Source organism: Pundamilia nyererei, unplaced genomic scaffold (assembly GCF_000239375.1).
Source record: "Pundamilia nyererei isolate P.nyererei 1_Seehausen unplaced genomic scaffold, PunNye1.0 scaffold00146, whole genome shotgun sequence".
Taxonomy (NCBI): Eukaryota; Metazoa; Chordata; class Actinopteri; order Cichliformes; family Cichlidae; genus Pundamilia; species Pundamilia nyererei.
Window position 1 is genome coordinate 1542347 of NW_005187547.1, and position 14948 is coordinate 1557294.

The 14948-nt window shown below is 39.4% G+C and overlaps 1 protein-coding gene across 1 annotated transcript; it reads right to left on the reverse strand.

Annotated features, from left to right (window-relative positions):
- Nucleotides 1-2043: 2043 nt before the first annotated feature.
- Nucleotides 2044-12794, reverse strand: colec10 (collectin sub-family member 10 (C-type lectin)). Its single transcript, XM_005744634.2, has 7 exons — nt 12695-12794; nt 10575-10646; nt 6963-7034; nt 4967-5020; nt 3011-3106; nt 2497-2708; nt 2044-2275 (listed from the first exon to the last, which is right to left on the reverse strand). Exons 1-7 carry the CDS (start codon nt 12792-12794, stop codon nt 2048-2050), a joined length of 834 nt encoding a protein of 277 aa, XP_005744691.2. The 3' UTR covers nt 2044-2047.
- Nucleotides 12795-14948: the final 2154 nt, after the last annotated feature.

The window sequence follows — 14948 nt, forward strand, 5'->3', positions numbered from 1 at the left end:
TTCATGTAGGCTGAGAACCATTCTGGTCCAGCCCTCCAGAATTAGTCCCATGACTTTGGATATTTGCATCCATGTTTCACTGCAAGCTGATATGTCAGTCCTTTTACCTGTAATTTTAATCACGAAATATGTTTGTATTTCTAATATACTATATTTTAAATTGCCACTATTACAAATTTCTAACCTTCCCCTGCCTTATCCTTTATCAATTCCTATCTGCTTACCTCACGTGGAGATAGTCCATAAAATGCATCTGCAGCCCTCATCAGGTATTCTGTTAATTCTTTCTCTTATTTATCAGTGAAGACCATCTTTCCACCATGGTATCCTACTGTGGGAGTCCCCTTGATCCCTGCTCTTCCAGCTTCTTCCTCTCTTTACAAAATCAGTGCAAACTGACATTGCAAATGCCATACAATTTTGCCACAGATCTGTTGGGCTTTCCCGGATTTCTAACATCATTTGATGCTCTCTCCAAAATACTGAGAGGCACCCCTCGGTCAGTCTTTCTCTTCCACGACCTCGACATACTGCAATTCAAAGAAAACAGTTAAAGTAATAGTGGTGTAAGTTGTAACATTTGCATTATTGTTACAATTAACCCAGACTGTTGCCGTTACAACTGGCCCAGACTCCTATAGCCCTGCTGTTTAGTTTCCCCCAGTATGCATTATCTTTAGTTCCGTTTTGCCATTTTCACCTTGTGTTTGATTTTGCAATAAAACTCCTTCGCATCTCAGCGAGTGCCTGCTCTTGGGTCCTCATTTATTTGCTCCACACAGCTCACCCCAGTTAGCCATGACAGTTATGTTAAAATAGGTCTTTTTAAAGGATATGGTATTCCATGTTTTGCAGCATTTTTGAGGTGCACTTACAGTAGTTCAAAAGTGAAACACAAGGTGAACATGTGCAAGCCATGTGTTTGTGACTGTGAATCTCCCACATTGTTGAGAAATTTTACTTTTTAATTTATGTCTGAATGACTTGATTCAAGATATTTCTCCTGCTTTTGGAAACACTGGAACTATTTTTTCATTTGTTTTGTAATTACTGGGATATTTTTAAAATATATGCATGTTTGTATGTGTGGTGTTTTATTCTTCTTCTTTGTTCTTTTATAGTGAAATCAATTAAAATGTCTGAAATAATGATTGTCTGATGGAGGGATGTTGACATTGGGGAATCAGTAGGCTAAATCAAGAGGATAAACTCCTAAGATCCACTGGACCTTGATTCTCATGCTGGTTTTACCCGAGATCTCAGCACAGTCCCCGTATCCAGCACTATTCAGCTCCCCGCTACCACAGAATCCATCATCTGCCAGGTCAGTTTGATCCACCCACTTCCACTTGCCCTCTGTTCATGTGGGTTAGTTTCAGGTTTTAGTTTGCTCCATTTCTAGTACCACTTGTGGTTGAACTCTATCCACGCTGATCAGCAAACTGTACCTAAAGAAGGTACAAATGTATTTGTAATTTTGAAACAACTGTCAGGGTTCAAGCAGGGGTTTCTTCGTATATTCTTTGTACTTCTGGACACTTGTAATTGAGCAGCAGGGTACAGCAGTTGTAAATCTCTTATAGACGTTTAGTAAACTTTAATTTACTTTGGAGTTGTGAGTAACTCTGTGTGAAATAGCACGATAATCCTGTGTGCTTAAGCACAAGACCGTTTTACTCTAATCTAATTGCTTAAACCAACCTCTTGAACCCTGATATAAATTTTTCAGTACAGCCGCAGCCTTCAATGATACCGATGCAGTGCCACAGAATTGGTAAAAACTGCAGTAAAAGTGAGCCCCATATTTTCTCAGATAGTGAAAGCCACTACAACTGTAAAAGAAAAAGAAATTAAAAGAAGAAACCCAATTTTAGTTAATTTTAGAACAATTTTACTGATTTGTTGGTGGTAATGGTTCTTAGTGAAATATACAAACACAGTAGTCTCAATCACTGAAATTGTCTGCATATTTGCAGGAAATGTGAAATATAAATGTTTTTTTCAGGAGTCTGATCCTTGTCTTGACATGTGCAGTGAGTGGTCAAGGTCAAGATGATGACGAGGCAACTGCCTCTCTTCCTCCTCTTCTTCTCCTGCTCTTCGGGAACTCACAGATGAAAAACATGGTGGCTTCACACTCCACGTGAGCCCACGTTCCAGTGCTGAGCAGCTCCACGCAGCTGGAGTTTGTGTTGGGCTGTAGCTCCTCCTCTTGGCTCCAAGATGCAAAACCCTGCAGAGGGGTGGAGTCTGCATAAACGTGACTGCTCCCGTCCTGATTTTAGAAAATAGAGAAGAGATTAAAAACAACAACAACAGTTTGTCATCATTTGTTAACTAATTTTGTTCTGTTTTTGACCAACACTGCCCACAACAGCCTAAAATATGTCCTTCTTACACTTTACACAACCGTCTTTTATTTTTCCACATTAAAAGTATCAAAAAAGCATTAGACTTACTAATTACTACCTAGTTAATATTATCAAAACCACTTACCATGCCCTTGGTTTGAGTCTGCACTCCTATATACACTCTTGTCAGTCCTGCCTGACTAACATAGTCTGCCATGAGACGGTTGATGCTGGTGCTTTTAGGCATGGCCAGGTTGCCTCCTCTGAGCTTGCAGTTCATTGAAGCCTCTCTAAACCTCTTGGGCTCCTTCACCAGCAGGTAGTACCTCTCTTCTGTTTCTCTCAAGCCTAGAACCACTGAGCAGGACATGTGCAAAGGTTAAAGGTCATCTGACATAAGTTTAAAGGCATGTTTTCATTGTTCTGATTTTTTCTTCTTAACACAGAAATCAAATTAGAAGTCAAGTGGCAGGATGATGCACAGGCATGAAGGGACTAGTGTGTAATGTAACTCTTGAATGAAGAAAGGATTTGGTGTTTTGAGGCCAGACTTGATACAAGCTCTTTCACACAGAAACCTGTCTAAGTTCCTTCTATTAAATTTTAAAGGTAAGACATCGTCTAGTGTCTAGTAAAAGATTGAAAACATAGCGACTTACCGTTCTTCACAAACTTGACTGCATTCCCCAGCTTGCCTACATTGATATCGAGCTGTCCAACCACCTTCCTGTACCTCCCACAGTCACACATTGTACCTAATAGATCAAATGGGGTTAGGACAGCTCGGATGAATATTTGTCTGAATGTCAGAAGATGTCAGAAAATTAGACAAATATGGAACCTGCTTCTTGGTACAAGGACTGGTGATTGTAATAAGGATCATTAAATGCTTTTCTACAGCATTGCTCCCTTAGGGACAATCTCCATTAGCATCTATTTGAACCGATTGAGAGTCACAAACAAATACTTGTTTTTTTCCCCCAGAAAGGAATTTGAAGGAATTCATTAGTAATGTGTTTAAATGTTGTTTATTGAACTCCGTTTCCCAGATCAAATCCACTTATGGGTGTGCTAAAAGTTTTTGTCACGGCCGGGGTAGCAGTCGTGTGGTGTTTGTAGAAAAAGGACCCAATATTCAGGAGACGGCTAGATGCAGGTAAGCGTTTATTTACAACGTGAAAAACAGGAAACGAAGCACGAGAAATTACTAAAAACCTAAACTGGGAACACTAATGAGGAGATCTGAAATAATAACCAACACAGATGAACCGACGAGGAGCAGAGGTAGACACACACTAAATACACATGCACACAAGGTAATCAGGAAATGACACAGGAAAACAGCTGAAACTAATGAGCAAGATGAGCCACAGACCTTCAAAGTAAAACAGGAAATTTACAGACTGTTTTACCAACACAGAGACACAAACAGAGCACCGGAGGAGGACACAGGTTATAACACAACACTAAACACAAGACCCCAAATCCTAGGAACTAAGAAAACAAGAATTAACCCAAAACATAAGAAAATACTAATATTAAACACAAAACACGGGGTCTAACGGCCCATACCATGACAGTTTAAGTAAATACTACAGCATTCTTTTTCAAGGTTGTTTAACTGCATGAGTAAGACTTTATCATTTGACCTACAACAAGTTACTGATTCATTTCCAGTGATTCAGTATTTTGCACAACCACTTTCAGCAGCAATAACTTGGAGTTACTGCATGACTTGATCATCTCTCACATGGCTGTGGAGGAATTCTGGCCCACTCTTTTTCACTGTGTAGGCGGGGTATTCATTTACATACAACTCTCTTCAGGTCCTGCCACAGCATTCCAACCCAGATGAGGTCTGGTCTTTGACCATTGAACCTTGGTTCTATTCTTTTTTTTAGCCATCCTGATAGAGATTTGTTGCTGTGCCTGAGATCACTGTCCCATTTTTGGCTAAACTTTAGCTGTCAGACAGATGGCCTCACATTTGACTCCAGAATACTTTGGCATAGGCATGAGTTCAATGACAGCAAGGTGCCGTGGTCGTGTGGCTGCAAAACAAATCGGAATCATCACCGTGCTTGATAGCTGGTATGAGCGTTTGTGCTGATATGCTCTAAACATCTCCACTTTGGGCTGGTCCATCCAAAGGACAGTGCTCGAGTTTTGTGATTTGTTTAGATGCAGCTTAGAGAGAAGAGACATTCTCCTGACAATCCTTCCGAAACAACCATACCTGTTCAGTCTTTTGTGATTATACTATCATGAACTTTAACATTTAACATGCTAACCAAGACCTGTAGAGGCTGAGATGTAGCTCAGTGTCTCTGAGAATTGCATGGTGTGACACTGGAGCGAATTTGCTCTGACCTCCACTGGGTGTCATTGTGTTACCAAACATCTGAGCGCTCCAGACCAGCAAACTGACATCAGTGTTAAAAGTGACGACCAGTTAATCAAGTGCATTTTGATTAGCAGCACCTAGCTCTTTTTACTCTAATACTTCCTCTGGGATCAGTAGGAATGTACTTAGTTTTTCACAGGACTCATGCAAAAAGCTTTTTTAGTTTTGGCTGTATGACTTAAAACGAGAGGCAGTGTCTGCATGCTGTTACCTGGTTTCCCTTTTAAACCAGCTGGTCCATCTACACCTTTATCCCCCTTGTCACCTGCAGAAGAATCAAAAATCATTAATAGCACCCTTTGTTGTTAGCTGTATCTCAACCTCGTAGAAGCTTCCTGTTGACCTTGTCATGTAGTTACAACGTTCTACCACCAGATGGCTGTGTCACACATTGAAAACTCAACAGGGCCGCATGCCTTTGTAGCTTGCCATCACCAGTGTGTGAATGTGTGTGTGAATGGGTGGATGATTGCATATAGTGTAAAGCGCTTTGGGGTCCTTAGGACCAAGTAAAGCGCTATACAAATACAGACCATTTACCATTTATTTACCTTTCTAGATGGTCAAAGTTTGACCAACATTAGGTCACAATTAATTATTCCAACAAGATAATTTATACCAAATAACAGTAACATCCACATATATTTTTAATTGAGAGATATCATCAAATGTTACTGTTTGTGTGTAAAATCTTGTCCTGAATTTGCACTCACACTGTTGTTTCATTGTGGAAAATAACCCAAATGGCAGTTGCAAATTTTGGGGAAGTGGGTTGCAGTACAAACATCACAATGGCCTAGCTTTGAATGAGGAACAGCCAGAACAGTGAAATACTGTACCTGTAATCTGACCAGTTGTTTTGCCATACTGATGGATTTGATTTATTTGAGCTTGTTTGAGCTCCTTTGCAAAAAAATATGGAAAAACACAAGTGGGTAAATATGGTAAAATGTGACCTGATACGGCTTTCCAGTGTCTCAGTGGAGTATACAGTAGAATTCATCCCAAACAGTCCTCCAGCTGCAGTTAGTTGCCTTTTTTGTTCCATATACTCAGTAACTCCACAGTTTTACAGTCTGTAGATTTATATAGTTGTTCTTTTGGCCAAAAACGATGTAAGCTCTGCAGACAATCTGATAAGGGTCCATATACATGGAGTTACAATTATAAAAGCGATGTCTGTTCATTTATCATGTTTTTATATTATGAATGAACACCAACTTCCCATGTGGAAACTGAACTGAATTTCTTCAGTGCTCCTGTATCACAGCCAACATTCTTGCAAACACGAACTGAATTTGAGCTTGTGATCTTGTTATGTTGGCGTGTTCCTGAAAACAAGTGTTTTTATTCAGGTGTTTTATGAGTTTTGGGCTTTCAGCATCAATGAAATCCAAAGCTGTGACTTCACTCCTTTGCCTGATATAGCTTACACACAGCCACTTTCCTAATAGCGTATTAATCATAATGAATACTGAGAAACTGAATGTCTAGAAAGACAGGGGAACATGACTGCTCATAAAAACAAAAACTACAATGGAAACTGTTTTAGCCACTTCAGGCAGAGCAACTGCATGACATCATGTTGCAGGATCTTTTGATGCGATAACTTAAAACGTGAAAGAAACGGACAAAAATACAAGCCTTTAGTGGAAACTGTCTAGTTAGCTCAATAATGAGCAGATTTAATTTTTAAAAACTCTCCTTGTGTGTTTGTCTTGGGACTAGTTAAGTCTGCCAGTTAGTGTAGTGATGTGGGTTTTAGTTGAGACCATTGTTAGGGAGCGAGCGGCAGTGAAATCTCAGGAGGGCATCCGGGAGGCCGTATTTTTTCTTGAAGGCAATTTGAAAGTCATTAAGCGTCTGCAGAAACCTCACAGCTACCTATCAAAATGTTTAATGGCACTGGAGCGAGAACAAATTTATACACTCGAATGAAAAATGAAAGGTCATTAATCTTTCTCGCTTTTGGAAACTGAGGAACTAAGTATTACCCCCTGATGCACTTTATTAGTTCTTAGTTATTTATTATTTTATTGTAAATATTACACTTGAATGAGTAATGCAATAGTAAGGTTTTACAGTATGGTTTCAGGCAGATGGATGGACAGATAGGAGGCAGGACTAGAGAAGCACTGAGACTGACAGGAAACTGTGTTAAACTGCATATCAAACCTGAACTTTAGATTAAAATGACTTTGCTGTACCTCTGTCTCCAGTAGGCCCAATCTTTCCTGTGTGGCCCAATTCTCCTTTAAGGCCCGACTCCCCCGGCACTCCTGCGGGAGAAAGGAAGGATGAGATTTGGAGGTATTTGCGACAGAATAAAGAAATATTATTTGGAAAAAGTGTTGAAAATGCTGTTTCAGTCCAACATAGTCTGCATATGCCAGAAAAGTAGAGGATGTGTGCATGTTGGAACTTCACATATTGTAAATGTGGTCGAAGTCAGCATAAACTGGAAAAATCAGTTATTATCATGGTGTTAATTTACGCTTTTAATAATAATCAATTTCTTTTTGTGTTAGTATCATTATATTTTAGTTTCTTTTGTATAATCTGGGCAACTCTATTCCACGCCATTCAATCTTTTAAGGATTCTCCCTGCAAAAACTGCAGTCGGATCCACTGTCTGTTAAATGCATGTATTTCTAGTGTCATTTTTACTATTATTTATTTAATCATGTATTAATACGTTTTATTTTTTTAATCTAAAAAACAAAGTGATAGTAATGGATTGACATACACTGTAATCTGATTACCACTGCCTGGCTTACTGTTTTGTTTGTCTTTAGAAGAACTCAGGAGTGTGCATGATTTTGGAGGGTGCCTTAAAAATGTATCCTAAATGGCGAACATTAAACTAAAAGGCTGTGTGTGTGTGTGTGTGTGTGTGTGTGTGTGTGTATGCGCATGGGAAAACTAGCAGACCGAGGCTCTCTGCCAGTCCCTGAATGAGTGTTTCCTCAGGAAACTATTCAACTGAAAATTGATGGCGTTCGAAATACTAAGTGACGCATTGGAGAAGCCTGCCACTATTAGAGGGATTTGCCACACACACACACGTACAGCCAGCTATTCACTAATATTTCACATGTCCCGCTTGCGCATGTTGATTTTCGACTCGGTGATTTGTGAGAAGTGTTGGCAGAAGGCATGAGTTCTTATGGATTGTGTGAGGTCGCTGGGAAAAATTTGCTCACACAAGGGTGCGATTTTTATTTATTTTTTTCTTTTAAATTAGGAAAATTCTGCATGAAAGCGCCCGAGAAGCACACTCACAAAGTGAATGCTTCAACAACACTGAAGTGACAAGTGACGACAAGAAGTGATTATACGTGTTTGTTTTGTTGCCACACGAAGAAAGTTAATCTGGTGGTCTTTTGTTATTCCATCTGCAACAGGTGAATAATGTTTTAGCAGTGCTTACGCTTGCCAGTTAAACGGCCTATCTCAACGTTCAGATAACGGTCCTTCCTATCACTTTTAATGGCCAACCACCCCAACTGGTTTAACGTCTGGAATCTCCAGCTGCTGGAGGATAAAGAAGGCGAAGCCTTGGGGCCCAAGGCAATTTAAATAAAGCCTTCAGTCATTTCAAAACACCCTTGAACTAAGCAACTAGCTGTTGCCATAATACAACAAAAATAAAATGCGTTTGGTTTCTAAAATGATCTTAAATCAGTGTATTGACTAAATGTTGCTTGCACAGTTGCAGAAGTGGAGTCTCATTTTTGACATTTCTGTTTAGTAGAGATTAATAGAGAGATGGAACATGAAAATAAGGTTGTTCTGTTGTGCACTTCTAGCTACCTAAAAGTGCACAAGATCCAAGATCCTCATATAACACCATAGTTTTGAGCCAGAGCGATATATCAGCCAATACATAATGGAAAAATAGATGTGTGTCATCTCATGGTTTGTCTGGCACCCTGTGCAGCACACACGAACCAGAGACTCGTAACGCCTCACTAGGTTATAGACATACTGTATTTAAACTGTCTGTTGATACTGGCTCTAAAAACCTTGCACTGGACATGCTCTTCCACTTTTTTTGGTCTATAATGCAAAGATTTCAACCTCAGTTATAGTTTCGATTCGAGCTAAAAAATGTACAAGTCCAGCACAACAGTTTGTTGTTTGTTGGAGCAACAAACTGTTTTTGTTGCCCACAGGAGCATTAGCAGTCACATATTCCCATTTAACATTCCAAAATTAAGCAACTGTTTCCTGTAAAACTGCCTAAATTAAAACAGGGAATACATGCGTCATCTGTCAGGCTGCTGACATACTACAGTTACAGAATCATCACAGAAACCTGCTTTCATGCCTACAGTAAGCATACACACATAGAAACCATAATGACTGGCTTTTCTATATCGTTGAATAATATCCGCAAAGTTGAAAAGTTGAAAGAGTTTCACGTGCACGTGCTTTCTGCACTTTTGAAAATGACCCCAGCGGCCCTGACATTCGTCTCCCGCACACACTGATAAAAGAAGGGTGTTTTCAGTGTGCAGCGTGCACATGTGTGCTGAGCTCTGTGAGACGTTATAGAATAAAGGCTGGGTGTGTGCACACAAACGATCATGACACTATATTTATTGCATTTATATTTACACACGTGTGAACTGTGTCTGTTGTCTTGTACTCTCTGGCATGTGCAGGATGCTGCATTGCATGCATTTTTTTTTTTAAGCATGTGTGAGCAGGTATTTGTGTGTATGCCTATCAGCTCAGCTGGGAAAAAAAACCTTGTGAAAACCCCTGCTTTCATCAGCAGCAATTTACAGATCTGCTTCCTCCACAGAAATACAGATGTCATGTCAGTGCAGTGCTGTTTGTCTGTGGCACAGTGCAGCTCACACCACAGCAAAGGGAGGCAAGCTGCAACAGCAGGGAAATGCAAAAGCTGCACACTGGGTGGTTTTGTTACTAGCTATGTTTGTTCATATTAGACAAGCAAGGAAAATTAACTTTAAAAAAAAAGAGACTGGTGAAGCCAGACTTAATTTTTTTATTTCCTAGGTGTGATTATATAGATGTACACTTATGGCACTCATCACGTTTTCTCTTCTTTTTAACCTTCAGCTGTTCTACCCCACTGCAATACCTAAAGGAAACATGCTAATGAAGAAGCTGGGGATTTTCTTGTATTTACATCTATTCAAAATAAAAGTAAAAAAGAATTCTGAGAAGTGAGTTTGGAAAAACTATTTTACAGTATGTGATTTGAAAACCTGGCAATTCGATTTTTTTTTTTAGAGGTTTTAAATACAAATGGAATTTTTTTCAAAGCGCATTGTGTCACGTTTATTAGACTTGGAAAATTGTACTAAGTATAAGAGTCACATTTTTGTATTTGTTAGCAAGCGTATGACTAAAAAGTACTGCAGTCAGCTCCATTTGCCTCTGTGTGCACACTTACCAGATGAATGGGGAGCAGCTACAATGAAAATATCAGGAAGGAAGCAGTCGCCTGCACCTGTTAACTGAGTGTCTGAGTGCCATTAAGGCAGATGTAGAGTCATTGTGATTATACTGATGCTTGCCTGTTACACCATCCTAAACCGCACTCTGATAGAAAAGCAAATTAGATTTTATTTGGGTTATACTGGTGATAAAGGGGAACCCCACTGATTTTACACATTAGTTTATTTACTGGCTCAATGAGGACTGCGCTCGTGGACAAAAAGTTGTATGAATCCTTTTTTTTTCTTTCTAAATGTCTTTCACGTTTTGTGAGTGTACACATTACCGGGGTCTACGTGTTTTTGTCCTACAGCTTAGCCATTTTTGACTAGAAGGATACTGGATACCTGGAAGTCCTGGTGGTCCATTCTTCCCCAGTTTCCCCTGATCTCCATCATCTCCAATCTCACCTTGGTCCCCTGGATTTTAGAAAAGAAAGATTTTAAACAAAAGGGCCATCAATGTGGCGATCCATTATCAGCACTAACAGCACGTCAGAAACCACTTCAGCAAAGAGCTTTGGTGAATGATTGTGTTTAAGTTTCAATGTAAGTGTGGCAGAGTGTTTCTAATCATCACAAGGAGATGGACTGAATCCTCTTTGGATGTTTATAAAGAAGAAATAACTCTGTTTTAATAAGTCTTCGGCGAGCCAGTATAATTTTTAGAGACATCGGTGCTTTAAAAGTATTAATGGCACAAAGTCCTTTTTAGAGCTGAAAGCACAAATGAGGTGTAGCAGAAATGTTTGAGGCGGGACCATGGATCAAAAGGCTCTTGGCATGAAATCTTAAGAGATTTCTGAATGTCTATTAAAACAGTAATTTCGCCTCAGTTGTTGATGCAGGCAGCAGTTTACATCTTGTTAAATGCTGGGCTTAGAAAGAAGGACTCTGCTTAGAGTCTGCTTCTATTAGGCTGGCAGAAGTACTTAGGAAAACTGATAATTCAGCTCGGTCGGCTGTGTAGACATTTTCAAGCTAAATCACTGCACGGTCAAGTGATACAGTCTGCGTAACTATTTAATTTTGTGGACTACTAAACTGAAACCATGTAGCATAAAATTAGCAAAAGGCCTGGTTTGTGTGATTAAGGTGTCAATCACTATTTCACTATTCATCTGCTATTTAACATGTCGCAGTAGCAATAAGATAGGTTATTTCCCCAAAAATGTCAGAATTCGGTGTTTATTGTCGTTCAATTTCAAGAACTGGACCTGCAGCGTCCCACTTTTTTACGTCTAAAAAAAAAAAAAAAAAAAAATTCCCGTAAATCTATATAAGAATGATGAAGTCAACATACCAGTAAATGTAATAAAACTGTGTTTGTTGAAAAAGGTTAAAATAAGTCGTAAGACATTTTTGAGGGGTCTAAAACTGGGAAAAATGCGCATCTGTCACCCACCGAAATACACAGATGTGAGTCTACACAAACTCAAGAGACTGCCTCTGTGGTGAGAAGTATCTGGATGAGTCTTGTACAAATAATCTGTTCGCGTTTGTGGCAGCTGTCTAAATACACAATATCACGATGGAACAATGGGAAACTTCTCTGGAAAGCTGTGAAAGTGTAACTGATGGTACAGACGCCTCTTCCCTTTGCCCATCACAAACATAATTTAACTTTATTTCAGAAGCTGCTTTTGTAAAACAGACTTTGTTTTGGATATACCATATCATACCATACCATACCACCTTTATTTATAAAGCACTTTAACATAAAACCAGAGTTCACAAAGTGCTGTACATGCTAAAAGCATAAGTAAAGAAAATTAAAATGAGATAAGATAAAATAAATAACTAAAAAACTAAAATAAATTAAATTAAATGATAAAACTTCAACAATTTAATAAATGGCCTTCGTCACAATGAGAGAATCTTTTAAATTTTTTTTGCCTTTTAGCTTAACAATCTCAGTTTCTGCATGTCAGCTCCTTGAGAGACGGGCCTCTGGCTTCCATTTACAATAAAGGCCGTTTTTTTTTTCTCGTTTTTTTCCAGCACAGTGCGCAAAAAAGAGAGAAAAAAAGCATAGCTTCACTTTGTGTTTTATTAGGGTCTGTCTGTCTCAATCAGCAGGGGAGCAAGCCACTGGATGTCATAAAATGGAAAACACACACAGGGAGGCATTCCCTCCAAAAGACCGCGGGGTAGCAGACAGTGAGCTAGTAAACTTTAGAACATTTAATGCTTGGTGGCTTTATCATCAGCTCTTTAAACTATAAAACATTTAGGGGGTATTTCCTCAGAACGTTGCACTCTCACACTCTAACACTCTCCTGTAACGTTGGGACACAACAACGTTTCCAACATCATGAACAAACATGAGTACAAAGTACATGAGTACTGTTGATTTTAGGTTGAAAACATTTTAGACTTCATTATGCAAAGATAAACATTTACAAATCAAGCTGACATCCAGTCAAAATGCAAACACACACATTTACAACAGCGCCACAGTGCGTTACCTTTAGCTCCTGGCATCAAGGAGCTGGTGCAAACCTCTATAGAAACAGAAACGTAGCTGAAGATGGCTACGAACACGCAGAGCACCAAGAGCCGCGGCATCTCCCAACCATCACAGACCGCTGCAGAAAATCCAAACCTTTTGGCTTTTTGGAGCAGATGGTCGAGGAGCAGGGATCAGCGTAGCATTAGTGACAGAAGAAAGCAGTGCTGCTGTTTGTAGGACACACAGACACACTTGTTTATACAGTCTTATCAGTTAATTGTCAAAATGTCAAACAACACTCACCAGAGTACTGCATTCCTGTGCATGTGGTTTAACTTTTTAATTGCATGTGAAAAATCTTACCATCATTTGGACAGATACATGGGTACCCTGAAAAGAATAAAGTACAATGTCTTGATACATGCTCAATTATCCAGGTAAGGAAAACACAAGGAAGTCCGTTTCTCGATCATTAATATGCAAATTGTCATGATCAGCTGAGACTGGAAAAAGTCACGCAGATAAGTGACGTGATTAAATGTTTCTCCTACTGAAAACCCTATGCCTAGATAAACAGAATTAACTTTTAGGAATAAAATGAAACAAACACTTCAGTCCTCTGATTGAGGTTTAACACTCCCTTAGAGGTTGGCACATGCTAGCAGTTGATATTTTCATTCTTGGAGAGAGAATGTGGAATCATGGGAACGTCTGAGAGCCACCTGTGCTTTGCTTTGGTATTACTTTCACTGATACAAGAAAAATCTCTGCTCATGCTCGGCTAGCACTGGGGAGTAACAACTGCTTCTAATTTACTGAAGGGAAATTAGATGAACCAGAGCTCACAATAACACTGCGAAGGTCCTGAATGAAAAAAAGTGCTAATAACATTCTTGGAAGTGTAAAAGTAAATACTTTCAGTCAGAACAAATAGTTCCAGTGAAAGTGATTTTTTCCTGATATATCGATTAAAGATGAATGCAAATCTTTCGGCCCTAACGGCGACTGCACAGTGTGAAATAATAAACAGGAGACTAGACTGCCTTCTTATCATGAACAAGGGAGTAGACTCGCTTTTTTCTCTTGTCCCGAGTCTTCAGACCAGAAAACACTTGGTTTACATACTGCATGCACGCAGGTTCTTGCCTGCTTGTATCCTGCACAATTTTGCTGCTATGTGATGACAACACACAGTACAGTATCAAAGAAGGCAAATAATCAGAGGATGAGTCTTAATAGGAGACGCAGAGGCAGGAGACAGAGCAAGGAACAAAGAGGGATTGCAAATTAGGAGGGGAGCGTAGTCCAAGCCACATGTCTTGGCACAAAAGGAGATCTCCTTATTCAAGAATTATGCTTCCTGGAATGTCTTTAGTCCTTCATCAAACAACCCAACAAAAAACAACTCATCAGTGGCATCAGTGTGCTCAGGTCCTTTAAGCAGAATAAAAACAAAAAAGAGCAAAAGAGAAAACTTCATCTTAATCAGACTGTTGTTCCCTGAGGGACTGATTGGCTAGATGTCACTTTGAAAAGCATTCAAAGTGAAAAAGCTTTGTGTTTTATTGTTGGAAGCCCTTTTTTAAAAAATAATGTTATTTGTATTTAGAGACAAAAGTCTTTCAAATGTATCCAGTATTGGCTTTACGATAAAAATACAAATTATTTCAACTGCTGGAAAAGCTGTAGTCTTCAAAGAAAATAACATGGACCTGATGCACTCTTGGAGCAGTCACAGTCATTAATCACTTTTTTGCTGTTGATTGTGATGTTTGTTTCTCTTGGGTTATCTTTGAAAAGGAGTTTAAACCACACACACACACACACACACGCTTGAAAATATTTAAGACCTCACATGCTTGATATCAGTTTCTCTTAGCTTCTGCCACGGTTTGCTTTAAGCTTCCAACCCTGTATCGTTTCTGCGAAGGAATTTAATGATGTTAAGAGAGGGGCGCTTTGGTAAATGAGCTATTTTATGGCTCTGGATTTTGGTGTCGCTGACCATAACTTGCTAGCATGTTGGATTGCTCAGTGAAAGTTCAAAAGAGACAACCAAGGCCAGGATTGTGAAAGAAAATCATGTGTGGTCAAGCCCCTTGATAGAATAGCCACATTTCCAGGGTGTATCCCAGCTGTTGCCCAGTGACAGCTGGGATAGGCTTTAGCCCCCTGTGACCCCGAACAGCAGCAGTTAGCATGTAAAACAATGGATAAATAGATTCAGTGGCGTCCATTTAGTCTCTGACCCTCAATAAGATAGAAAAGTA

Coding starts and splice junctions, on each gene's coding strand:
- colec10 (XM_005744634.2), bottom strand. CDS start 12,794: ATGCCGCGGCTCTTGGTGCTCTGCGTGTTCGTAGCCATCTTCAGCTAC. Junction 5,021..6,962: donor TGGGCCTACTGGAGACAGAG/GTACAGCAAAGT, acceptor ATTCTTCTGCAG/GTGACAAGGGGGATAAAGGT. Junction 2,709..3,010: donor AGTCAAGTTTGTGAAGAACG/GTAAGTCGCTAT, acceptor TGTCCTGCTCAG/TGGTTCTAGGCTTGAGAGAA.